General features: G+C 41.5%; 1 protein-coding gene across 1 annotated transcript in view; it reads right to left on the bottom strand.

Moving 5' to 3' along the window:
- COBL (cordon-bleu WH2 repeat protein) overlaps positions 1 to 27,408 on the bottom strand; it is a gene marked incomplete at its 3' end in the record, with an annotated part of 78,677 nt that overhangs the window by 23,501 nt on the left and 27,768 nt on the right. The window contains 1 exon segment of the mRNA XM_083379000.1: positions 10,053 to 10,136. Within this exon segment, the coding sequence (XP_083235126.1) occupies positions 10,053 to 10,136 (84 nt within the window).

The raw sequence follows: 27,408 nt of genomic DNA, 5'->3' as shown, positions 1-27,408 counted from the left end.
CTGGATTTGAGATTGTTAAAAGGGTTAAATATTTGGGGGTGTATTTGTCACCCTGAAATGCAAAGTTATATAAAAATAATTATGAAAAGTTATGGGGAAAAATTCAAAAAGAATTGGAGAGTTGGAAAAAATTGCAATTGTCTCTACTGGGAAGAATTGCAGCAGTGAAAATGAATGTTTTGCCTAAATTTCTATTTTTATTTCAAATGATACCTATTCTTAAAAAAGATTCCAATTTGGAGGAATGGCAAAAGGGTGTCAATAAATTTGTCTGGGCAGGGAAAAGGCCACGAGTTAAATTTAAGATTATGCAGGACATGCGTGAAAGAGGTGGTCTTAAAATGCCCAACTTTAAATTATATTATGAAGCTGCTGCGTTGTCAGCGATAAGTGATTGGATTAATTTAACACAAGGGAGATTATTAAATCTTGAAGGCCACAACTTGTTATTTGGCTGGCATGCATATTTATTGTATGATAAGAAGGTAGATAATGTGTTTAAAGTGCATATTTTAAGACAGGCATTGCTGAGAGTTTGGAAAAAGTATAGACATAAGCTAAACTACAAGATACCTTTATGGACAATACCGAAACATGCAATAGAAAACATAAATGTTGGGTTCAAACATGATGTGACTACATATAAGGAAATCTTAAGTTTGGAGAGGAACGTATGGTGTTTGAAGCCGTACAATCTTTTACGAGAAGAGAAGATTGTTCAAACTTGGTTTCAATATGGTCAATTACGGGCCAGGTGGAAAGAAGACCAGAAAATTGGTTTCTCAATGACTGATGAAAATCTGGTAAAGCAAATTAGAAATCAGGGTCCAGCACATATCAAACGGATATATCTTGCATTGATAGAAATTGACTCAGAAACAGAACTTGTTAAAGATTGTATGATAAAGTGGGCTCAGAATATTCAAGAAGTTATCACAATGGACACTTGTGAAAAGATTTGGGTGAGGAACGTAAAATTTACGCAAGCTCAAAACTTAAGAGAGAACTTTTACAAAATGTTTTATAGGTGGCATTTAGATCCTAAAAAGCTTGCAAGTATGTATCCGAACTATCAACCTAAATGCTGGAGATGTGGTGGCGAAGATGCAACATATTTTCATATATGGTGGACCTGTAAAAAGGTTAAAGCTTTTTGGATTAAAATCTGGTGGAATATGCAGAAGATATTCAAGCAAAGGATAAAGTTTTGTCTGCAATTGTTTTTATTGGGCATAATTACAGATACTACTGTTGTGGACACTAAGTTGATGTTGAACTTGATTACGGCAGCAAGACTTTTAGTAGGTCAATATTGGAAGAAGGAGGAACTGCCAACTATAGAAGAGTGGACTTTAAAAGTTTCTGACCTGGCGGAAATGGCAAAGATTTCGGCTTATTTGAAAGACAATTCGCAACAACATTATATTATGCAGTGGAAAAAGTGGATTGATTATATCCAGAACAAATATGGGACTAAAAAGTTTCATTTAGCATTTGAATAAGTTTTTTATGTGATATTAGTACTGCTTGTAGTCATTTTATATGAGCTAGAGTGCGATAGACTTAATAGTTTATTGTTGTTAACATATGGTTGTTTATGATTGTTTTTACCTTTATACCTTGTATTTAGCTCTGGGAAGTCGGGGAGGGGGGAAGAGGGAAGGGGAGGGGGGAGGGTTAGGGAGGGTTGGGAGGGGTTGGGTGGAGGGAGGGGGAGGGATTGTTAAAGATAAAATGTATTGTAAAACTTTTTAATAAAAAAAAGAAACATATTAAATGGAAAAATATCAATGATGGAGATTATAGAGGCTACACAAAGGCAAAAAAGAGGATAAGACTCCTGGGCCAGATTGATTACCTGCAGAGTTTTATAAATCACTACAAAATGTATTAAATCTGATACTGAAAGAACTGTGTAATGAAATTCTCTTGGAGGCTAACATGCCAAATATATGTACTGAAGCTAATATTACCTTAATACCTAAAGAAGACACAAATAAAAAATTATAGACCAATATCATTATTAAATGTAGATTACAAAATCTTTGCTTCAATAATGGCAGAAAGAATTTTTGATCGAATTTATACACACAGATCAAAATGGTTTCTTACCTAAAAGACAGATAAATAATAATTTAAGAATGATTCTAGATGCATTAGAGTATTATGAAATTCATTCAGGGAAACAGATGGCTTTAATATTTCTTGATGCACAGAAAGCATTTGACAACATAAACTGGCAATTTACGTTTCAGCAGTTTCAGAAATGGACTTTGGGGAAAACTTTATAAATGTAATCAAAACAATTTATTGTAAACAGACTGCCAAAATAATTGTAAATGGAGATCATACAGAAAATCTCAATATTAAAAAGGACACAAGATAGGGATGCCCATTATCTCCATTACTGTTTATACTAACATTGGAAGTATTGAATAGAAACATCAGAAAAGATACAGAAATTAATGGACTGGAGATAAAAGATGAAAAATACAAATTGCAAGCATTTGCAGATGACTTGGTTTTATACTGGAAAATCCACTGGAAACAAGCACTAAACTTCTGGAGAAAATGGAAAAATTTGGAAAAGTATCAGGGTTGACAATAAACAGAGAAAAGACCAAAGTGCTAACAAAGAATTTAACAGAAAAACAAAAAAATCAACTAACAAAAAAACAAATAGTTAAATAGTTAAAATAGTTAAGTACTTGGGAATTTATCTAACAGAAAGATGTGTAACAGTAAAAGAAGATAACTATGTAAAACTGCTAAAAACAAATAAAGTTGGATTTGGAAAAGTGGAAAAACCTTCAACTTTCTTTTTTTTCTCCAAATACTTTGCACTTTATTGCCCAGTAATTTTATATATAATATACATAAATATTATATATATATATATATATATATATATATATATATATATATATAAATCCAAAAAATTTACACACACACACACACACACAAACATACATACATATACATACATACATACATACATACATACACATATATATATACATATATATATATATATATATATATATATATATATATATATATATATATATATATATATATATATATATATATATATATATGTTTTCTGAGGTTTTCGCGGGTGTCTGTATGTGGACCTTTGGTCATTCGGGTTTTTTCCCGCGTAGAAATGAAGGTGTAGGCGCAACGTTTCGACGGAATCCCATCCGTCATCATCAGGCTGGAGGCCACCACAAACACGAAGCCAAACAAAAGCAGCACAACTCACCAGCTCAGGTCTAAGGCTGGCAGCTGAGACCAGCCCATCCACTCAAAACACACCCCCACCCAATCAGAACACACCCACCATTCAAAACACACTCCCACCCAATCAGAACACACTTAATCCCCCACCCAATCAGAGCACACCTCCACCCGCAGAACACACCCCCTCTGGCAGTTTAAAAAAGAGGAACAAACAGCCACTACCACATGCTTCTCCAGAAGAAGGAAGCTGAAGCCTCCAGCCTGATGATGACGGATGGGATTCCGTCGAAACGTTGCGCCTACACCTTCATTTCTACGCGGGGAAAAACCCGAATGACCAAAGGTATATATATATATATATATATATATATATATATATATATATATATATATATATATATATATATATATATATATATATATATATATATATATGGGTATAGGTATATGTATATATGTGTGTGTGTACGTATGTATACATACATACATACATACATACACACACACACACACACACACACACACACACACACAATTTTATTTTCCCATTTCTTCCACAAACAAGTCAACAAATATATTGCCATACATAAATACATACACGTAAGTTTGGGTGCTGCTCGTCCATTTCCCCTTTCACTGTATCCACCCTCCTTCTCTCTCTTCCCTCTTCTCTACTTTCTTTATCCCTTTCTCCTTTCTTTCCTACTTCCCTCTTCTTCCTGTCCTCTCCTCTTTCCCTCACCACTCCCCTCCTATTTTTCTCCCCACTTCTCCTCCTCTTTCCCTCCAACCTTCCTACTTCCTTCCCCCTCCTCTACTCTCTTCACTCTCTCCTCTCCTTTCTTCCCTCCCATTCCTCTTTCAATACAATTCAGGGGTGATGTCCGAGCAGCTCCTCTCCTTAGATTTTCAATGTCTATATTAGGTATGATAATATCCTTATCTCCTCATTTTTTCTTCCATCTAAATTAGTGTTAGCCGTCTTTTAAGCATATCTCTTTTTCACCCACTCATAAAATTTCCCCCAAATTTCATAATACTCTGACTCTGTCTTATCTTTAATTATCATTGTTAATCTATTCATTTCCGCACATTCTATTATTTTCCTGATCACCTCTTCTTCTGGAGGAGCTTTCAGTGCCTTCCAGTTTTGTGCAAACACAATCCTAGCTGCAGTGGCTATATGAATAATCAAATATGTGTTCTCTTTGCTATATTTCTCTGGTAAAATACCCAACAGGAATAGTTCTGGTCTTAATTCTATACGTTGTTGTATCATCTTTTCTATCCATGATTTGATTATGTTCCAATAGGTTTTACCTTCTGCACACGTCCACCACATATGATAGAAAGAGCCTGATATTTGGTGGCATTTCAAAATTTCATAGATCTGTCCTTAAACATTTTAGCTAGTCTTTCTGGAGACATATGCCAACTGTAGAACATCTTGTACATATTTTCTTAATACGCTGTCAACATTCTCAGTTTATAGTTTCTTTCCCACAATTGCTGCCATCTATCTAATTCAATCGTATATCCAAAATTTCTTGACCATTTTACCATTGACTCCTTAACTTGCTCCTCCTCTAATTCCCTATATAATAAGTAGCTATACATTTTTAATACATTTTTCTTCAGTTCCCGTATTTCATTTAACTCTGTTCTCCCCAAATTAAAACCATCTATTTTAGCATCTTTTTCATATCTAGATTGCATTTGCGTTCTCATGTACCAATCCATCTTTATTCCTTGTTCCTCTAATTGTTCTTTGGTTTTCAGCTTCCCCATGTCTGTTAGTAGGTCTTTATATCTTATAATGTTTCCCATGTTAAACATATTGGGGTGTATTAACGCTTCCATCATTGAGAGCCAATCTGGAATCCTCAAGTAATTCTTCCTCTTTATTTTCTCCCAAACCATCAATAAAGAATTCCTGATATGATGTCTCTGGAAATAGCTGTGTATTCTATTTTTCCCATACCATATGAACGCATGCCATCCCAACTGTAAATCATGTCCCTCTAAGGTCAATAATCTAGTATTCCTCAGTAAAATCCATTCTCTCATCCATGACATTACTGCAGCCTGGTAATATAATTCCCAATTAGATAAGCTAAACCCACCTCTGAGTCTTGCATCCTGTAACAGTTTTAAATTAATCCTTGCCCTTTTCCCCTGCCAAATATATTTCAAAATTATTTTATTTAGCCCCTCAAAATATTTCTTTTCCAATCTTATTGGTATTGTTGAAAACAAAAACAACAATCATGGTAATATATTCATTTTGATTATTGTGATCCTGCCCATTAATGATAGATAATGATTAATGATAGACCTTTTTCCATTTATCCAAATCTACTTCGATTTGTCTTTTCAATTTGTAATAGTTATCTTCTTTAATTGTTGTACATCTTGCTGTCAGGTGAATCCCCAGATATTTTACCTTCTTTACAATCTGTATCTCTAACTTTCCCATCAATTCTTTTTGTTTTGTTTTTCAGTAATATTTTTTCACTAACATTTTTGTTTTATCTTTATTAATCTTCAAACCTGCTACCTCACCATATTTTTCTATTTGTTCTATTAATACAGGTCCTGTCTCCAGTGGCTCCTCCAAGATAAATACTAAGTCATCTGCAAAAGCTTGTAGCTTATATTCTTCTCTCTTAACTTTCATACCTTTTATATCCTTATTCTGTTTTATAGTTCTATTTAGTATCTCTAGTGTCAATACAAACAATAATGGGGATAAAGGGCATCCCTGCCTTGTTCCCTTCATAATGTTAATCTTTTCAGTCATATCTCCATTAATCATTATTTTGGCTATTTGCTTATTGTAAATTGCTTTAATTACATTTATAAATTTCTCCCCAAAATCCATTATCTGTAATTGTCTTATCATGAATTGCCAATTCACATTGTCAAATGCTTTCTGCACATCCAAAAACATCAATGCCATCTGTTTTTCGGGATGTGTTTCATACTATTCTAATGTTTTTAATATAATTCGCATATTGTCTCTAATCTGTCTTTTGAGCAGGAACCCATTTTGATCCATATGTATAAATTTGTTTAGTAACTTTTTAAGCCTTTCGGCCATGATTGATGTGAATATTTTAGTCCACTTTCAGCAAGGAAATTGGTCTATAGTTCTTTATTTTCTGTATTTCTTTTTCTTCCTTTGGTATCAGGGTAAAGTGCTTCCAATCACGAATCTGGTATCTTAGCTTCAGAGAGGAGTTCATTATAGAGTTCCAGCATTACATTGCCTAACAGTTCCTGCAATGTTCTATATAGTTCCGCTGGTAGCCCATCTGGTCCTGGTGTTTTGCCATTCTTTTGTTTTTTAATTGTTTCTGTTAATTCCATCATTGTTATTTTCTCTTCTAGTAGCTTTGTAAATTTCTCTGGTACTTTAGGTATCTCTGTTTTTTTTCAATAATTGTTTTATCCTATCATCTGAAACTACTTACTGCTTATATAAATTCTCATAATATTCCCAAGCTATTTTTTTCTTTTCTTCATTCCAATGTTGTAATGTCCCCTCGGCATCTTCCAGTTGTTTAATCCATCTCTTCTCTTTCTCCTTTTTAATTTTATATGTCAACCATCTCCCTGGTTTGTTTGCATGTTCAAAAAAGGTTTGTTTAGCTGCCTTTATTTTACTTGCCACCTCTTCATTTTCTATTAAGTTCATTTTATGCTTGTTCAACTCCATTAAATTTTTTATCTTCTTGTTTTGTGTATCTTTCTGTAATTCTTTCTCAAGAGTCTTATATTCTTCCTCCAGTTTTTCCCTAATTTGTCTTTTCTGTTTATTCTTTTTCTCTATATAAGATATAGCAAGTCCTCTCGTGTATGCTTTCGCCATATCCCAGAAATTTTGAAGTGAGATATCTTCTGTTTTGTTTTCCTTGAAGAAGAAAGTCATTTCTTTTTCCATATATTGCTGGAAGTCTTTTTCATTCAATACAGTTTGATTTAATGTCCATCTTGTTCTCTCTTTTTTTTGTCCTTTCCATATAATTGTGACTGGGTTGTGGTCTGCCCATGTGTTTGTTTCTATGTTTATATTTTGTGTACTTGTGAATAAGTCTATTGATGTCCATATCACATCTATTCTCGACCAGGACAGGTGTCTGTTAGAATAGAATGTATATTGCTTCTTTTCCGGATATTTTTCTCTCCAAACATCTAATATATTTAATTCGTCCACCATATTATGAAAAGATTTTGGAAGTGTTCTCCTTAGGGTCTTGGTTGGTTTTTTTTTGTCATATTATAATCCAGCCCGGCCTTTACGATAGCATTGAAATCTCATATGCTTTCAAATTCCAATTCTATTATTTTCTGGTGTAATTTTGAATAGAAATTTTCTTGGTTTTCATTTGGGGTATAAATCTCTACCAATAAAGTTTTTTTACAATTCAACTTTCAATGTTGGGGAGAATAGCAACAGTGAAAATGAATATTTTTCCAAAAATGCTCTTTTTATTTCAAATGATCACTGTAAGGCTGGGAAAAGCCTTCTTTGATGAATGGAATACAATAATACTGAAATTTATCTGAGAAGGAAAAAAAGCTAGAATTAAAGTGAAAATGCTACAAGAAGCAAAAGACAGTGGAGGATTTGGACTGCCAGACTGGATGTTATACTACCAACCAACCATTCTAACATGGCTTAAAGAATGAATAATGCTTAGAGATAAAAGACTATTGTACCTACAAATTGGTTGGCATGCCTTTCTGTGGTATGGGAAGAATAAAATACATAGATACTTTCAAAATCATCTTATAAGGAATGTACTTCTTTCATAATGGGAAAAAATAAAAGAAAAAAATTTATATTAAGATACCTGAATGGCTTTCAACAATGGAAGCTTTTGCTTACCCAAATTTAATTAACTACGATAAAGTTGTGACTTATAAAGATATTTTGGATAGTGAAGGAAAATTGAAAGACAGACAAAATTTACAAGAACAAAGTATTGATTTAGCATGGTGGCCATATCTGCAGATTCAAACGAGGTATGAAAAAGATGTGAAAACAACGGAATTTTATAAAGAACAGACAGAATTTGATCAGATACGGTTAAAAACAGATGAAAAGTTGATCAAGAAACTCTATAGAGTTTCTGTGAAACATAAAGATGGAGGAAGAACAAGTAAAAGAAACAATGATAATATGGGCAAAGAATTTTGGATATAATACAGAATTAGAAGATTGGCAAAAGTTATGAGAAACATTAACTTAACTAAAGAAGTGCTATATAAAGAAAACTTATATATAATGTTTTACAGATGGCATATACCACCAGTGAGAGTAGCAAAAATGTTTAACAATACTTCAAACAACTGTTGGAAATGCAAACAAAGACCAGGTATTTATTATCTTATGGTGGACATGCCCTAAAGCAAAAAAAAATGAGGTTAAAATACATTTATGGTTGGAGAAAATGACTAAAAAACAAATAGACTTTAAATCAGAATTATTTTTGTTAGGAATAATAGGAGCCAATTATGAGAAAGATTGCAGATATCTAATACTACACATATTAACAGCAGCAAGAATTGTATTTGCCCAACATTGGAAAAATGAAAACTTACCAGCTGAAGAAGTATTAATTAAGAAAATTTTAGAGTGTGCAGAAATGGATAGATTGACTTTAAAGATTAAAGAGAAAGAAGACTCAATGTACTTTAGAACATGGGATAATTTCTATCAATGGCTAGAAAAACGAGTCAGAGAGAAAGGAACATGATATGTAATTTTGAATATATATTAGCAAGAAGAAGGCTATTGTGTGATTAACATATTGTTTATGATAATTAACTATATCTATTATTGTTAGTTGAATAAGTGACCCAGACACTATGCTGTTTGCTAAATATTGAAAATGTTATTTGGAAAAACCCCAACCCCAACCCTAACTCCAACCCTAACCGAAATCCCAACCGTAATCCCAACCCCACCTTACCCCTAACCCTATAAAAACTAATAAAATCTATATTTAAAAAATCGCTTTCTTTTATTTCTAACTAATAATCACAATTATACAAATTTAAAAATAAAACAAATACAAATAACTTAATGTTATTAAAATGAGAGGGTGTAAGTGAAGAGGAAAGATGAACCTGAGTTAAGCTGCCAGTGATCAGGCAGTAACAACAGTATTCAGTTGTAGAGCTCCTGATCCTCTCTTTCCAACAGTAGAATTAAGACCAGAACTGTTCTTCACTAAGTCATACGCTGTATGAATGCCTACTATCAGCAGCATAGTAGGCTACTATCAATGAGACCCATGCCTTTTCCCATCTGGGTAAAGTTTCATAATAGCAGACTGGAGCAGTATTTGTCATTGTACTAATTAGCATGAAAAAATCAATAATTTTAAAGAAACAACAGCAAGTGCAAGACAAACACACATACTGTAAAATCCTTCAACTGTATTTTACAGAAGACCCTGAAACCTTCAAAACAATACCACCATTAAACTACCTTTGAGAACCAAAGAAAGCTGCTTGTTCTGTACCAAGAGTGAAGCATAGCATATTTGTTTTGCTTCAGCCTCAGAACAATAGCAACAGTATAATTTAAATTGCGCACCCTTTTTCACTTTTTCTGTTAGCCAATGTACATGCCCTGTTTTATTTTGTCTTTCAATCTGATATGTTAATATAATTAATATAGAATTCATTTCCATTGGCAAGAGGATAATAATTTACCTCCAAAGGACTTTTCACAAACAGACTATAATTAAATTTTTAATATCATTGTAGCACTACCTAATGGTTAAATTACAACTTACATCAAGGCTTTGTTTACGATACAATATGGATTTTAAAAGTTCTCCACCATCCAGATCTAGGCTTGTCCTTGAGGACTTCTCTGCCTGGAACACAAGTAAAAATCGTATATCATATTTTTTAATAAAATATTCCACACCTAGCTATGAACAGACACAGTAGAAAATCCTGTAAAAGCAATGTATAGAAAACCAACCACAGATTCAACTACTGCTTGGTCATTATTTGGCAAACTGATACATAGATCCTGATAGGAAGTTAGTCTGAGCATGAGATAGAAAGAGGAATACAACAGATTCTGCATTCTCTGAATTACATTTTTTTCCTTAGGAGCAATTAGAAAATGGAGCATAATATACACATTCATTGAAGTTATAGTTTTGACTGGAGTTAAATCTATAGTGTTATTACATAGAAAGTATATGTCAGTTTTAAGGCACAGAGAGATGGATACATTTGCCATGTTCAACTCTACAGAATACAGTAGGAAGCTTACTGGAAAAGATATGTAGAATTCCCATTCCAAACAAACATGTTTGTAGAAATCAGAAGCCACTCCTGGAATGATTCTCTGTCTCTGATGAGGAACAGAGGAACAGAGTCATTATCCTTGCTTCTCCTGAGTTTCAGTTAGAAAAGAGTGGCTTTCAACAATGGAAGTTTTTGCTTACCCAAACTTAATTAACTATGACAAAGTCGTTACATACAAAGATATTCTAGGTAAGGAAGGAAAATTGTAAGACAGACAAGACTTACATCGGCAAGGTATTGACTTAGCATGGTGGCCATATTTGCAAATTCAAATAAAATATAGAAAAGATGCAAAGACAATGGAATGTTATAAAGAACAGAATTTGATCAAATATTATTAAAAACAGATAAAAATCTGATTAAGAAACTTTACAGATTTCTGCTAAACTTGAAGATGGAAGAAGAACAAGTAAAAGATAAAATGATAACATGGGCAAAAAACTTTGGATATTCTATAGATCCAAAAGACTGGCAAAAATTATGGGATAGAAATATTAAATTGACTAAAACAGTTTCATATAAAGAAAATTTGTATAAAATGTTTTATAGATGGCATAAAACACCAGCAAGATTAGCTAAAATGTTTAAAAATACTTCGTATAATTGCTGGAAATGTAAACAAAGGCCAGGTACCTACTACCATATCTGGTGGGTATGCCCTGAAGTGAAAAAGTTCTGGCTTAAGATATATACATGGCTGGAAAAGATGACTAAAATCAGGGCTTTTTTTATCATAGAACGCTCAGAACGGCATTCCAGCACCTTTTTTTGCAAAAAAAATATCTCTCTCTATTGGCTTTAGGAGTAGGCAATCTTGGCTCTTTTTTATGACTCATGGAGCTCAACTCCAAGAAATCCTGAGCCAGCCACGCTGAGGGGAAAGAGAGAGGTTTTCAAGTTGAGCCATGCTGGCTCAGGAATTCTGGGAGTTGAAGTCCCTGAGTCATAAAAGAGCCAAGGTTGCCTACCCTGCACTAGAGAAGGACATTAAAATTATGTACAAGGTTACTTCTTTAGGAACTAAACTTTTGGAATCTAAAACAGCTAATTCAAAAAAGCCAACAGGAAAGAACCTCACATTTTTCATCTGCTTCTATCTTTTGGAAGGTAAAATTAGATAACAAAATAATCTATTTCCTATGTTAACATCTCTGCAATGAAATCAATAAAGGTAACAGGAAAGAAATGAGAAACATTTTTCACAATGTAATATGTCTAATTTAGCTGATGCTAGAAAAAAATAGTATCTTTTGTACACTCTTGAAAACTATTTTGAATCTATAACCATCTATTACAACTAAAAGGTAAAGGTAAAGTTTCCCCTGCACATGCATGCTAGTCGTTTCCAACTGTAGGGGCCGGTGCTCATGTCCGTTTCAAAGCCGAAGAGCCAGCGCTTGTCTGAGGACGTCTCTGTGGTCATGTGGCCAGCATGACTAGACGCCAAAGGCGCACGGAACGCTGTTACCTTCCCACCGTAGTGGTCCCTATTTTTCTACTTGCATTTTTACATGCTTTCGAACTGCTAGGTTGGCAGAAGCTGGGACGAGTAACAGATGCTCACTCTGTTCCGCGGCACTCGGGATTCGACCCGCCAAACTGCCGACCTTCTGATCGACAAGCTCAGCATCCTAACCCACTGAGCCACCGCGTCCCTTCTTTAAATTAAACAATTCTTAAGAATGAAATATTCTTAATTTGGTCTTTACTTTTACTGTTTGGACTGTTGTGTGTTTTGAAAAATAGATTATTTAGAATCTAGTTATGTTGCTCTTCAGTCTTTAAATAATTAACCTAGTATATATATAACAATATATGATGTTTTCCATGGTGAGCTTAACATCAATAACAACATTTATTAAAAAGGCTAAAATAATTTCTGGTGGTATTATCTGTAAATCAAAATTTTGTTTAGTCACAATCTTTCACTTTTCACATTCTGGACAAGCAGGGTCATGTATCCTAGCAAAAGATGTTACATATGTGCATAAGTGTAGTCAGTAGCATATGCCTTTTTAAAAATATCAAACATACAAAGAAACAACAATAAGTCCAAAATATCTGTATTACATCCAGAAATGCCAAATTTGCTACCAATATTTCTCATCCATAACTATGGCACCCTAAGGATACCTGCATACATGCAAATGCTTCTCTGGGATCAGTAACACAGCAGGGATTGCTTTTTCCTTCCAGTAACAGATTCCTGTGAAATACCAAACATGGCCTTGAGAATTCCAATGTTTGTTACAAATTTTTCTGGATGTAGTTGGAAAAAGGCTGTTTGGCGCCAGAGACCACTGCCACAAGGAACAGAGCTCTGGGTCGGGGTTCGGAGCAGCTCCAGGAGGGGGCTCAGCATGGGCCGCGGAGTGGCAACTACAGGGAGGGGAATCCCCACGGCGGCTGTGGGAAAGGGAATCCCTGTGGCATGTGGCTCCAAGCCGCAGGGGCAGGGGTGCAAAGGACAGGTGGCGACACCGTAGCAAGACACCAGCATCGCTCCCAGTGACAGCACCTCTGAGTTCCAGCACCTCTTTTTTTACAAAAAAAGCACTGATTAAAATACAGGTTGAATTTAAACCAGAACTGTTTCTGTTAGGAATATTAGGAGCTAAGTATGAGAAGGAGAATGAGTATCTAATATTGCATGTGTTGACAGCAACGAGAATAGCATTTGCCCAATACTGGAAAAATGAAAACCTACCAAACTGAGGAGATTTTAATCAAGAAAATTTTAGAGTGTGCAGAAATGGACAGATTAACCTTAGAGATTAAAGAGAAAGAGGATTATTTTAAAAAATGGGATAAATTTTACCAATGGTTAGGAAAACGAACTAGTGAGAAATGAATGTGATATGTTATTTTGAATATATATTGACTAATTGATACCATTTATGATTATCATTTAGCATATATATTGTAGCTATTTACTGTTATATTAAATTAGCGTTAATTGAGCATATGTACCCGGACAATACTCTGTTTGCTAAAGCTTGAAAATGTTATTGGGAGGCAACCCCAATGTTGCTCCCAACCGTGTTCCTACCCCAATCCCAATCCTAACCCTATCCCAAATCCTGATCCTTACCCTGGTTATATCCCCTTCCTAACCCTATAAAATTCAATAAAAACTCTTATAAAAAATCCTTCCAAATTGAAAATAAATAATAGTGGGGATAGTTGACATCCTTACTTCGTCCCTTTTCTTATCTCTAAGCTCTCAGTACATTCTCCATTCACAATCACTTTTGCTGTCTGGTTGCTATATATTGTTTTTCTCATATTTATAAAGTTCTTTCCAAAGTCCATTATTTGTAATTGCTGAATCATAAATTGCCAGGAAACATTGAAAAATGCCTTTTCGGCATCTAAGAATATTAATGCTAACTGTTTCCCTGGATGTAGTTCATAGTATTCTAATACGTCCATTATCACTCTTAAGTTGTTTTTGATTTGTCTCTTTGGTAATAAGCCATTTGATCTGAATGTATAAATTCAACTAAGTATTTTTTAATCTTTCTGCCATTATTGAAGTAAAAATGTTATAATCCACATTAAGTAATGAGATCAGTCTATAGTTCTTAATATACGTCAAATCTGAGTCTTCTTTTGGTATTAAAGTAATATTTGCTTCTATCCATGTATGTATGTATGTATGTATGTATGTATGTATGTATGTATGTATTTATTTATTTATTTATTTTTGGGACTTATATGCCGCCCTATCTCCCAAAGGACTCAGGGCGGCTAACAACAATAAAACACAATAATACAAATGTTAAAAAAGATTAAACTAACAAGCCCCAGTGATAAAATATTAAAAACATTTTCTTTTTAAAAAACCCTATCATCAGTCCAGGTCAGCCTGATGGAAAAGAAATGTTTTGAGGTCGCGACAAAAGGACCAGAGATCCGGGGCCATCTGGAGCTGAAGGGGAAGCTGATTCCACAGGGCAGGTGCTCCCACAGAGAAGGCCCTCCCCCTGGGGGCTGCCAGCCGACATTATCTAGCCGATGGCACCCTGAGAAGGCTCTCCCTGGGTGAGCACACCGGGTGATGGGAAGTCGTTCCTGGCAGCAGACAGTCCTGCAAATATCCCGGGCCTAAGCACCTTAAATCTCACCCGGAGGGCAACTGGTAACCAATGCAGCTCACGCAGGAGGGGTGTAATATGGGAGTATGAGGATACTCCCATCACAACCAGCGCGGCTGCATTCTGCACCAGCTGGAGCCTCCGGGTGGTCTTCAAGGGCAGCCCCATGTAGAGAGCATTGCAGTAATCTATACAGGAGGTAACAAGTGCATGAGTGACCGTACGTAGAGCATCTCGGTCCAGATAGGGGCGCAACTGGTGCACCAGATGAACCTGGGCAAAAGCCCCCCTGGTCACAACTCCTATATGATCTTCAAAACTGAGTTGTGTATCCAGGAGGATGCCTAAGTTGCACGCCCTATCAATGAAACCTCTTGGACTAAACGAGATGCCGGTACGTAGAACCACTCAGTCCTGGCTGGGTTGAGCTGGAGCCTGTTCTTCCCCATCCAGATTCCTACCGCTTCCAGGCAGCGGGACATCACGTCAAGGGCATCACTGGGTTGGTTCGGGGTGGAGATGAAAAGCTGGGTATCATCAGCATATTGATAATACCTCACCCCAAAACCATGGATGATCTCACCCAGTGGCTTTATATAGATGTTGAACAGGAGGGGAGAGAGGACCGAACCCTGGGGCACCCCACAACTAAGGGGCCTCGGGGTTGACCTCTGCCCTCCTGCCAACATCGTCTGCGAACGGCCCAAGAGATAGGAGAACCACTGTAAAACACAATCGATTGCGCATTGCCCCTTATACCCCAAAGGACAGAGAACTCTGGGTATTAGCCATTGTGAGAGGATGGCTGAATTTACATCTGCTGCCCCTAGAGGTGAGAGCTCTATGGGGCAGGCCATACCCAGTGCGGTTGCTCCAGACTTCCATCCCCCCCGAGAACTGGCTCTGTGGCCGTAGTGAGAGGACGGTGGCAGGCCTGCCCGGGGGGTTTATCCAGCTGAGTGGCAGCGGCTGGACGGAGGCCTGGGACTCCCTCTCTGAATAGATCCTCCTTATGGACTATTATCTATGGACTGCCTGCGATCCGGACTGCTATTTATGCCTTCCTTTAAATATTCTTCCACGGACTTGTGCGCCCTCAGGGGTGCTCCCCCCTCCTGGGTGCGACCCGCCTTGCCAGCCGATTATAACCTCGAGGAAGGGCCCATTTATTGGGACCCTGAGAGTTGGCTGGGCATGGGTAGGGGCCTTCGACGTAGACCTAATAAGAGGCCCCTGATTATTTTTCTTTCAAAATTTTTTAGGGGGTTAGGGAGGCGGGAGGGTTCTTTTGGTTGTTTGGATAAGGGGGGCTATCCAACTACCGCTGTTCTGGCTAGGGCCGATGGAGATCGCAGGGGGGAGGAGCGGGGGTCGGTCACCTCCGGGGCTCCAGGGCTGGTCGTGGGGCTACCTATTCCCACGACATCAGGGAATGGCAGCAGATGTAGGAGCAGAGGGCCGTATCGATTTCAGGGAAGGCCTCTCCGCTGCTTACAAGCGGTGAGGCACTCCGACCCTCTGGCTCTACCCCAAGGTCCCGGGAGTGAGGGTGTGCAGCCCCCTGAGCTCCGGCTGGTGTATTTGAATGCCAGGTCCGTCTCTAATAAGGCTCCTCTCGTTCGTGATCTGGTCGAGGGTGAGCAGGCGGACCTGGCTTGCATCACGGAGACTTGGTTGGGCCCAGAGGGCGGGATTCCTCTGGTTGACCTTTGCCCACCAGGTTTCCGGGTGCTGCACCGGCCTCGGGCTCAGGGTAGGGGTGGGGGTGTGGCTGTTGTTATGAGGGAGACCTTGTGTCCGCGGGAGGCCACTGTTCCTCAGATAGTCGGGTGTGAGTCTCTCTTTTTGAGATGCGGCCCTGGTGCGCAGTTGGGCTTGCTGCTGGTGTACCTTTCGCCTAGTCACGCAGCAGCAGCCCTGCCTGAGCTGCTCGATGTCCTCTCTGGGCTGGTGGTTGAGTTCCCGAAACTTATAGTTTTGGGGGACTTCAATCTACCATCGCTGGGAGGGTCATCTGAGTTGGCTCGGGAGTTCATGGCTTCCATGACGGCCATGGACCTGACGCAAGTAATTTCGGGACCGACTCATGAGGGAGGCCACATCCTTGACCTAGTTTTTTTATCTGGACGGTGGTTAGATGATCTTGGTGGGGGCTCTCCAATTATTATGCCCCTGTCATGGACCGATCATCATCTCCTGCGGCTGGTCTTCCGTTTTGCCACCCCCCGCCGTGGGTGTTTGGAACCAATTAAATGGTACCGCCCCAGACGCTTAATGGATCCCCAGAGGTTCCAGGCAGCGCTGGGGTCCCCACCTGCCTCCCTTGCTCACAGCTCGGCAGATGCCTTAGTGGAAGCCTGGGAAAGGACGGCCACTGAGGCTCTTGACCGAGTTGTACCCCTGCGGCCCCTGACCCGGTGCAGATCCCGTCGAGCTCCATGGTTCTCTGCGGAGCTTCGGGAGATGAAGCGTCGGAGACGGGGCCTAGAGAGCGGTTGGAGGTCCAGCCGATCCGAATCCGACTGATTGCGACTAAGAGCCTATATTAGGTCTTATCTCGCTGCGATAAGGGAGGCGAGGTCTAACCACTTCGCTACCCTTATCGCGTCCGCAGATAATCGCCCGGCCGCCCTGTTTAGGGTGACTCGCTCCCTCCTAAATCAGGAGGTGAGGGAGGATCCCTTGCAGGGTCGTGCCGAGGAGTTTAACCAACATCTGTCGGACAAAATCGCTCGGATTCGGACCGGTCTGGACTCTGACTGGGCAGAGTCTGACGATCAGGACACTGGCGGTCTTGTCGATATCATCTGGGAGGAGTTTGATTCTGTGACTCCGGAGGAAGTGGACAGGATCATGGGGAGGCTGAGCACCACCACATGTTTATTGGACCCGTGCCCTTCCTGGCTGGTCTATGCAGCCCGGGAGAGGACACGCAGCTGGTTCCAGGCAGTTATATCGGCTTCTCTGAGTGAGGGTTGCTTCCCTGCTGTCTTGAAAGAGGCGGTGGTGAGGCCTCTCCTCAAGAAGCCTGCCTTGGACCCAGCTGTATTAAACAACTTTCGTCCTGTCTCCAACCTTCGCTTTCTTGCGAAGGTTGTTGAGAGTGTGGTGGCGCATCAGCTCCCTCTGGTCCTGGATGAAGCGGATTATCTAGACCCGTACCAATCGGGTTTCAGGCCCGGGCACAGCACGGAGACGGCATTGGTCGCGCTGGTGAATGATCTCTGGAGGGCTCGGGACAGGGGATATTCCTCTGTTCTAGTCCTATTAGACCTCTCGGCGGCTTTCGATACCATCGACCATGGTATCTTGCTGCGGCGTCTCAGGGGATTGGGAGTGGGAGGCACAGTTTTACAGTGGTTCTCCTCCTATCTCCGGGGACGTTCGCAGTCGGTGTTGGCAGGAGGACAGAGGTTGACCGCGAGGTCTCTCATTTGTGGAGTTCCTCAGGGGTCGGTCCTCTTGCCTCTCCTGTTCAACATCTACATGAAACCGCTGGGTGAGATCATTCGTGGCTTTGGAGTTGGGTATGATGATACCCAACTTTTCCTTTCGACCCCAAACCACCCCAGTGATGCCCTCAACGTGATGTCCCGGTGCCTGGAGGAGGTTCGGGTCTGGATGGGGAGGAACAGACTCCAGCTCAACCCCGACAAGACTGAGTGGCTTTGCATACCTTCATCCCGGGTTTATTCGGATGTTCCACCTTTGGCTATGGGGGGTGAACTATTACCCCCCGTAGATAGGGCTCGCAACCTCGGTGTCCTCCTAGATTCACGGCTCACCCTGGAAGACCATATAGGAGCTGTGACTAGGGGGGCCTTCGCCCAGGTTCGCCTGGTGCGCCAGTTGCGGCCCTATCTTAGCCGGGATGATTTGTGCACGGTCACTCATGCGCTCGTGTCCTCTCGTCTAGACTACTGCAACGCTCTCTACATGGGGCTGCCCTTGAGGACCACCCGGAAGCTCCAACTGGTACAGAATGCAGCCGCGAGAGTTGTGTTGGGAGTCTCCCGATACTCCCACGTTACACCGCTGCTCCGTGAGCTGCATTGGTTGCCAGTTGTCTTCCGGGTGAGATTCAAGGTACTGGTAACAGTGTTTAAAGCCCTTCATGGCATGGGGCCGGAGTACCTTAGGGAACATCTGCTGCCGGCATCAAGCTCCCTGCGCCCTGTGCGTTCCCACAGAGAGGGCCTCCTCAGGGTGCCACCGATCAGAGAATGTCGATTGGTGGTCCCCAGGGGGAGATCCTTCTCTGTGGGTGCTCCGGAGCTGTGGAATCAGCTACCGGTAGAGCTCCGGATGGCGCCCGATCTTCGCTCCTTTCGTCGCGATCTCAAGACGTTTCTGTTTGTTCAAGCCGGCCTAGCCTGATGGGGATTGGTGGGGTTTTTATTCTTGTGTTTTAATTTTAACTTGATGCTTTAGAATTTGATTCCAACTGTTTTAATATGGGCAATTATTTAATCTTGTTTTAACGTTTGTATTTAGTATTTTATTCTGCCCTGTGAACCGCCCTGAGTCCTCAGGGAGAAGGGCGGTATATAAATATTATTAAATTAAATTAAAATTAAATTAAAACGGTGCCTCCCACTCCCAACTCCCCAAGACGTCGCAGCAAGATACCATGGTTGATGGTATCAAAAGCCGCTGAGAGATCTAATAGGACCAGGACAGAGGAATAACCCCTATCCCGGGCCCGCCAGAGATCATCCACCAGCGCGACCAATGCCGTCTCCGTGCTGTACCCGGGCCTGAAACCCGATTGGTATGGATCCAGATACTCAGTTTCCTCCAGGACCAAAGGGAGCTGCCTTGCCATCACGCTCTCAACAACCTTCGCAAGAAAGCGGAGGTTGGAGACAGGATGAAAGTTATTTAAAATAGCTGGATCCAAGGCAAGTTTCTTGAGGAGGGGCCTCACCATCGCCTCCTTCAAGGCAGCAGGGAAGCACCCCTCACTCAAGGAAGCATTAATAACTGCCAGGAGCCAGCCTCGTGTAACCTCCTGAGCTGCATAAACCAGCCAGGAGGGACACAGGTCCAACAAACACGTTGCAGCACTTAATCTCCCCATGATCCTGTCCACTTCATCTGGAGTCACAGGATCAAACTCCTCCCAAATATTATCAGCCAAACCCGTCGCTTCCCCCTCATCAGATACTGCCCAGTCGGAGTCCAGACCAGCCCAAATCTGAGCGATTTTATCCAGCAGATGCTGACTAAACTCCTCGGCCCATCCCTGCAAGGGGTCCTCCCCTGTCCCCTGATTTAAAAGGGAATGGGTCACCCTAAACAGGGTGGTCGGGCAGTTATCTGCAGATGCAATGAGGGTGGCGAAGTGAGCACGCTTCACCGCCCCCATTGCAACAAGGTAAGATCTAGTAAAAGATCTTAACTGTGTTCGGTCAGATTCGGACCAACTGGACCTCCAAATGCTCTCTATGCCCCTCCTTCGGCACTTCATCTCCCGCAGGTCCACAGAAAACCAAGGGGCCAACCGGGCCGCAAAGGCACAATGCGGTTGAGAGCCTCCAAAGCAGCCTGTTGCCACGCGTCAACTAAGGTCTTGACCGGGCTGTGGGAAAGGGAGGCAGGAATCAGTCCAAGTGCCATCTGGAACCTATCAGGGTCCATCTGGCACCTGGGGTGGAACCACCTGGTGGGCTCCACCACCCAGCAGCGGGAGGTGGCATAATGGAGGCCCAGCCACAGGAGATAATGGTCTGTCCATGAAAGGGGTTGAGAGATTGGGGAAACCCCACCCAGACCATTAAGCCACTGCCCAGAGATAAAAATAAAGTCGGGCGTGTTTCCCCCCTCATGAGTCGGACCCTCAATAATCTGGGTCAGGTCCATGGCCATCATGGAAGCCATGAACTCTCGGGCCACCCCCAATGCACTTCCCATGGAGGGCAGGTTAAAATCCCCCAGAACCATAAGTCTGGGAAACTCAATCGCCAAACCCGAGAGAGCATCGAGCAGCCCAGGCAGGGCCGTTGCCACGCAGCTGGGAGAAAGGTACGCAAGCAACAGGCCCAACTGACCCCCAGGGCCCCACCTCAGGAGGAGGGACTCACATCAGCCTATTTGAGGGGCAGTGGCCTCCCACGGACAAAGGGTCTCCTTAATAACAACTGCCACCCCACCGCCCCTACCCTGAGCCCGAGGCTGGTGAAGCACAGGGAAACCTGGTGGGCATAACTCAGTCAAAGGGACTCCTCCCTCTGGGCCCAACCAAGTTTCCATAATGCATGCCAGGTCTGTAGTTGGAAGCTTAGCCTCTAACAAAAGTCCATTTAAAACATCTTTCAGCGGTTCGCTCAATGTCTTGTAAATTTTTATAGAGCTCCACCAAGAGCCCATCTGGGCCCGGTGTTTTCCCATTTTTTGTCATTTTATAGCCTCTGATATCTCCATCATTGTGATCCTTTTGTCTAGCATAGTTTTAAATGACTCTGGAATTTTCTGAAGTTTACTTTCTTCTAGATATTGAACCGTTTTCTCTCTCTTGAAGTCTCCCCTTTATCATACAATTCCTTATAGTATTCCTTAATTATCTTTTTTATTTCTTCATTTTTAAATTGTAGACAACCTTTTCCATCTACTAAGTTATATATTATTTTCTTCTCTTTCTGTTTTTTAAGTTTATAAGCTAACCATCTTCCTGGTTTATTAGCATTTTCAAAAAAAAGTTTTGTTTGGCTCTCTTTATCTGTTCTGCCAATTTTTCTGAGTCCAACAGATTTAGTTTGTGTTTTATTAGTTCCATTTCTCTTTTCAAAGTCTTTTTCTGTGGAGTTTTTTGTAGTTCTGTTTCTAACTTTCCAAATTTTCCTTTTAGTAATAGATATTGCTGTCTTATCAGCAGGTTTTTTTGGCTATATATATTATAGCTATGCCTCTGAAGTACGCTTTAGCTGTGTCTCATAGGTTTTCTAATGATGTATCTTCTACTTTATTTATTTTTAAGAAGAATTCCATTTCTTTTTTCACTAATTCTATGAATTCTTTTTCTTTTAGTATAGATTGGTTTAAAGTCCATCTTGGGGGGGGTTGTGTTCCTTTCATGTCACTTTTAAATTATGGTCTATCCGTGTACCTATTTCTATCTCGATTCCCTGTATATCCATCCTCAATTCAGATGTCATCCAAGTCATTTAAGAGCCTTGGTGGAGCAGTGGGCTAATGCCTCCTTAAGTAACACCAGCTGCCTGCAATTAGTGCAGGTTCGCATCCCACCAGGCTCAAGGTTGACTCAGCCTTCCATCCTTCCGTGGTAGGTAAAATGAGGACCCAGATTGTTGGGGGTAATTAAGCTGACTTTGTAATAATGCCGCTTGGGGGTGTGTGAAAGCCCTAATAAGCAGGCATATACATAGAATGAAGGCTACTGCTAAGTTTGTAAAGCCGCCCTGGGTCTTCGGAGAAGGGCGGGATATAAATGGAATTAAAATAAAAAAAATATCAGTTCTTGACCAGGATTTGAGTAAAAAGTATATTGTAGGTTTTGTGGATTAATTTCTCTCCAGGTGTCTTGTATTCCAATTTCTTCTGCTATATCAAAAAATGTCTTAGGTAATCTTCATCTTCCAGATTTTCTTGATTTGTTGCTTTTGTAATCCATTGTTCCATCAACTATCGCACTGAAGTCCCCTATTAAACAAATATTTTGGTATTCCATTTCTATTAATTTTCTATTTAGGCTTTGATAATTTTTTTCTTGATTGTTATTTGGAGCATAAAATGCCACTAACAATGTTTGTTTTTGATGTAGATATATTTCAACCATTACATTTCTTCCTTCTTCATCTGAGTACACTAATTTGTAATCTGTTGTTTCTTTGACATATACAGCAACCCCTCTTTTTTGTATAATGAAGCTTCCCAATTTTTGAGAATTCCAATAGTTTGTGAGGTTGTTTTCTTATGTGTGTCTCTTGCAAACAAATTATGTCTATATTCAATTTCTGTAGTTTCCTAAAGATTTTATTTCTTTTTGATGGGGAGTTTAGTCCATTTACATTTACTGAAAAGATTCCATTTCTTTCTCTATTTCCATTATTTATATTTAGGTCTAGTTGATCTTGTAATCCTTCACCTTCACCCTCTTGTTCATCTTTCTCCTTCTGTTGTTCTGCTTGTGCAGTTGCTCCTTGGGCCTTCTCTTCCATTTGCTTCTCCCCTTGTCATTATTGCACTCCTTCATCCAAAATTGCTCTGTTCCTTACTTCGAAATCCTCCGCTTTCCAGATTGAATCCAGTCAAAACCTTGTGTTGTTCCAATTTATTAGAATGCCTTCCGGCATTAACCATCTGAAATTTATGTCTTCGGCAATCAACTTTGTGGTTAAGAAATGGTAGGGTATCCAAGTATCACTTACTCTCTTGGGTATCTGCTTTAGGACCACAATTTATTTTTGTATTGTAATGGTTCCTCTATCATTTGTCTCAGAACTTCATCTTTTGTTGTTTCTTTAATGAATCGTACATGTACTTCTCTTGGTAATCTGTTTTTTCTTGCATAGCTTGAGTTCATGCAAAATATTTCATCAATCTCATTTTGCATTTCTGCTCTATCTGCGTTTAGAGCAGGGGTGTCAAACTGCCAGCCAATGGGCCGGACGCATCATCTGGAAGCTGCGCCTACCCCATTGCCGGCAAGGGCAAAACTGTCCCGATACGTTGCGTGACATCACATAACGTTGCGAGTTTGACATGTCTGGTTTAGAGCCTCCGCCCACAGATCAATAATCACAATTGTTATGTTTTCTTCTCTATCCTTAGAGATATTTTGGAATCTTAAATAGTGTTCCACTTTTTCCATTTCTACAATTGCCATTGCCCACTCTAGCTGTTAATTTCCTTGTTCTAATTCTTCCTTTTTTTTGTAATAACATTTCCACCTTTTTATCAATGTCCTCAGTTTTGTTTTCCATTTCCTGGATTTTCTGTTCATTTTTAATGATATTTTGATTTGGGGCTTCAAATTTTGCCTTTATGTCCAGAATTTCTTCACTTACGTTCTCCAGTTTACTTTGTGTCTCTTCATGATTTTTTGGTGTCACTTCCTGACTTTTTTGCATCATCTCTTGGATCAATTTTAATGAAGCCTACATTTCCTCTTGAGTGGTGCTTTGCTTTCTCACATCACAGCATTGTCCCAACAGATCCCTGAGTTGTTGGATTGGATTGTCCCACAGAGGGTGCAGAAGAGGTTTTCTTTGCAAGTCTGGTAATATTTGATGTACTCATTTTGCAACTCACAGTCTTAGACTAATATCCAAAGTATAAAAAGAAGCCAGTTGTTGTATGGCAAATCCACCTCCTCCAGTCACATCTTTATTTTAAAATGTTCTCTTTCTCCAGATAATGTCTAATTAGTTTTAACCAAAGTCAACAAATGTAGCTGTAAACAGTCTTTTCTCTTTCACTTGTAATCCCAAACCAAGGCACTATATTGTTCACAGGTGTCTGTCAAGGTCGTTTGTGGTAAAAAAAAAAACACTTCCCCCTTTTCTTGGTACTGTCATTTTTTTTCACCACTTAGATGTCCTCCTCGGCTTATTTATCAATCTACGATACTCTTAAAGCACTTCCCCCTTGTTATAATTACCTACCGCTTTTAAATTAGTCTTTCTGGGGGTCTTTATTCTTTCAGCTTTTCCGCATCAGGGTCTCAATGTTTTTTAATCCACAAGGAGAAGGAAAAGACTTCAGCTCATCCAGTCTCCACCCGTTGTTGAAGAACAGCTGTTTTGTGGAGCTTCCCTTTCAGCTGGAGATGACTTGGGCTGTTTCGACTCTCCTGGAAGCCTTTCTTCCACCCCTTTAGAAGGGTTCTTCAGTTCACTAAGATCAGTCACCACCAGATCCAAGCTCCTGGAGTATCCCTTTTTCTTCGTTGCCCCTCCAGGGCAACTTTCTGTCCCTTTAAGGGACACTGGGTGAAGCAAAACTGGACTGAGAAGCTGGAACTCCAGCTTCTTCCATCTGCCTCATCCTCGACCAAACCGAAAGTCTGGGGTCTGTGGGATATAGATGTCCTTAAATATTTGTTTCTTTCTGCCTAATTTATTAAATCAATGTCTAATTCAAAATTAAATGTTTCTGAGAAATCCAGGGTGGTTTGCAAGAAAAAAAACTCTCGAAGACAGCTATTGTAAAGCATCACCAGCACTGCTTAAAACAATATTAAAAGTGTGTATTTTAAAAAAGAAAAATATTAGTAGTAATTTACTTAGTGCTGTTTGACTATAAAAAGTGTTGTTCTACATATGCCTGGCTGAACAATGTGTTTGGAGTTGCCTCTAAATGGGTGAGAGATGCACTGTTCATATTTTTCTTGGGAGAAAGTTCTATAATTGAGGTGCTGTCTCTGAGAAGGCTCTGCTTGTGGCCACTGTTCTATAAACTAAACCAGGGGGACCATCTAGTCTAAATGGATGGTAAATGTAGTGTATGCTCTTAAGCATACACAGGATGTCAGCACAGCAGGGGGCTGGACAGCTCCAGGCTACAACCGCTTTTGGCGGGAAAGCCTGAATAGAGCAAGTCGTTGATAGCCCCAGGGCATGGTCAGCTCTGGCGGGAAGCCAGGGTTTAAATCCATTGGCCACCTGCACTGGCGGGAAGCCCAGGTTTGAATCTATTGGTCGTGATTCACCTGGGCAGGTATAAATAGATGCCAGGTAACCCCTTCGGCCAGCTTTCATTCCTGATCCAATAAAGGAGTTACTACCCAGCTCCAGTGTCCGTCTCTCTGTGTGACCACGCGACTTTGCACTGGCGACGAAGGGGGGATCTTGCACCGGACAGCGCTAGCCGTGGACGGAACCCTATCGGCAGCCCCAGATCCAGACGCAGGACGACCAAGACAGCGGAATGGCACAACTGGGTCAGTATCCCCTTTTCAATAGTAACCACCCCGAGGAGTGGGAAGCCTTCATGGGACAGCTCAAGTGCTACCTAAGGGCGAACGGGGTGAAAGATGACCGACAGAGAGCGGCGGTGCTACTCTGCAGCTGCAGGACGGAAACGTACCAGCTGGCGGTTGGTCTCTGCTCGCCCGAAGACATCCACACCATCGGATACAGCGAGTTGCTAGCGAAGCTGACCGAGCACTTCAGGCCTGAGACATCTGAAATCGCGTGGCGGTACCGCTTTGAGAAATGGGATCAGCGGCCGGGTGAGTCTGCCACACAATACATGGCTGCCCTAAGGCAGGCAGCCTGTCTTTGCAACTTTGAAAATTTAGAGGTCCGGCTGCGGGATCGGATCGTCTGTGGGCTGAGGGACCGGAAGCTGCGGCAGAAAATCTTCGCGAAGCAGAAGTTAACCCTGAGGGACGTCCAGGAGGAGTTCCTAGCCTGGGACGCGGCCGAGGAGTCTGACGCGAGAGAGAGCGGAGCCGTCCACCAGTTGAGCGGTTGCAGCGAAGCAGAAGAGGCAGAAGCTGAAATGGACGCCATACACCGACAACCGCGACCCGTCAACTCCAACCGAGACAATGTGAGGGAGCCACGACCAGCCACGGCGGACCTGAGGTACTAGGAGTGCAGGTGCAGAGCGAGCGGCCCCCGGTCTACCCAACTCCCTGGCTACAGCACGAAACGGCCCCGGTCTACCCAGCATTGCGGTTGCGGACCCCGGTCTACTCAGCACGGCAGCTGCGGACAACCCCAGTCTACCCAGTGCTCCGGCTGCGGCTCAAACAGCTCCCGAGCTACCCATTGCGCAAGCTGCAGAGGACAGCATCCCCGGTCTACCTGCCGATTCAAGTCGGCAAAGTGTCGGGCATGTGGGAAAACCGGGCACATCGCGGCGGTCTGCAGGAGCAAGCAACAGGACAGCAGAGTTCCAGTTTGCTACAGGGAGCGGTTGCCAAGACTGTCGGTCAGCCACACGGAGGGTCAGACGGCTGTTTGCTTAACAGGGGGCCCTCCGACACTTACCCCAAAAATAAAATTAAGGGTGAAGCTGCAAGGGATTCCCTGCACGATGGGACTGGACTCAGGGTCAGCCGTGTCAATCATCTCTGCCAGAACGTTTAAAGATATTTGCAAGTGGAGCGGCCAACGGGTTCCCTTGAGGCCATCCAGGCTGACCCTCTCTGACTTTCAAAACTCACCCATTAACGTTTGGGGGGAGGCGTCGGTGTTGGTTCAGTACAAGGGGTTCACGGGCAAATTAAGCATGTTGGTCATCGAAGGGCAGCGAACCAGCCTCGTGGGGTTAGGGTGGTTCAAAGCGCTGGGCATTGGAATCACGGGGATTCACCAGACGCGGAGTTGCCTTTCACTTGAAGGTATCTGCAAGGACTTTGCAGACATGTTTGACGAGCAGCTAGGGAGATACACCGGTTCCCCAATTTCATTTAAATTAAACCCCCAGGTTCAGCCCATCAGAATGAAGGCTAGGAGAGTCCCGTTTGTGCAAAAACACAAGATAGAGTGGGAATTGGATAAGCTGGTAGACCAGGGGGTGTTAACGCCAGTCGATGGAGCAGAATGGGAAACCCCCATCGTAACGCCGCTCAAGGTGAACGGCGAGATTAGAATTTGCACCGACTATAAGGGGACCATTAACCGAGCTTTGAGTGCCCATTCCTACCCAGTCCCCGTGGTAAGCAGCATCCTGGCGTCCCTGCAAGGCAGGGCGGTGTTCACAAAACTGGATCTTGCCCAAGCTTACCAGCAGCTGCTGGTAGACCCAGAGGCTGCTAAAG

The sequence above is a fragment of the Vipera ursinii genome, assembly GCF_947247035.1.
Source record: "Vipera ursinii genome assembly, chromosome: Z".
Taxonomy (NCBI): Eukaryota; Metazoa; Chordata; class Lepidosauria; order Squamata; family Viperidae; genus Vipera; species Vipera ursinii.
This window is presented reverse-complemented; position numbering and strand designations above follow the sequence as displayed.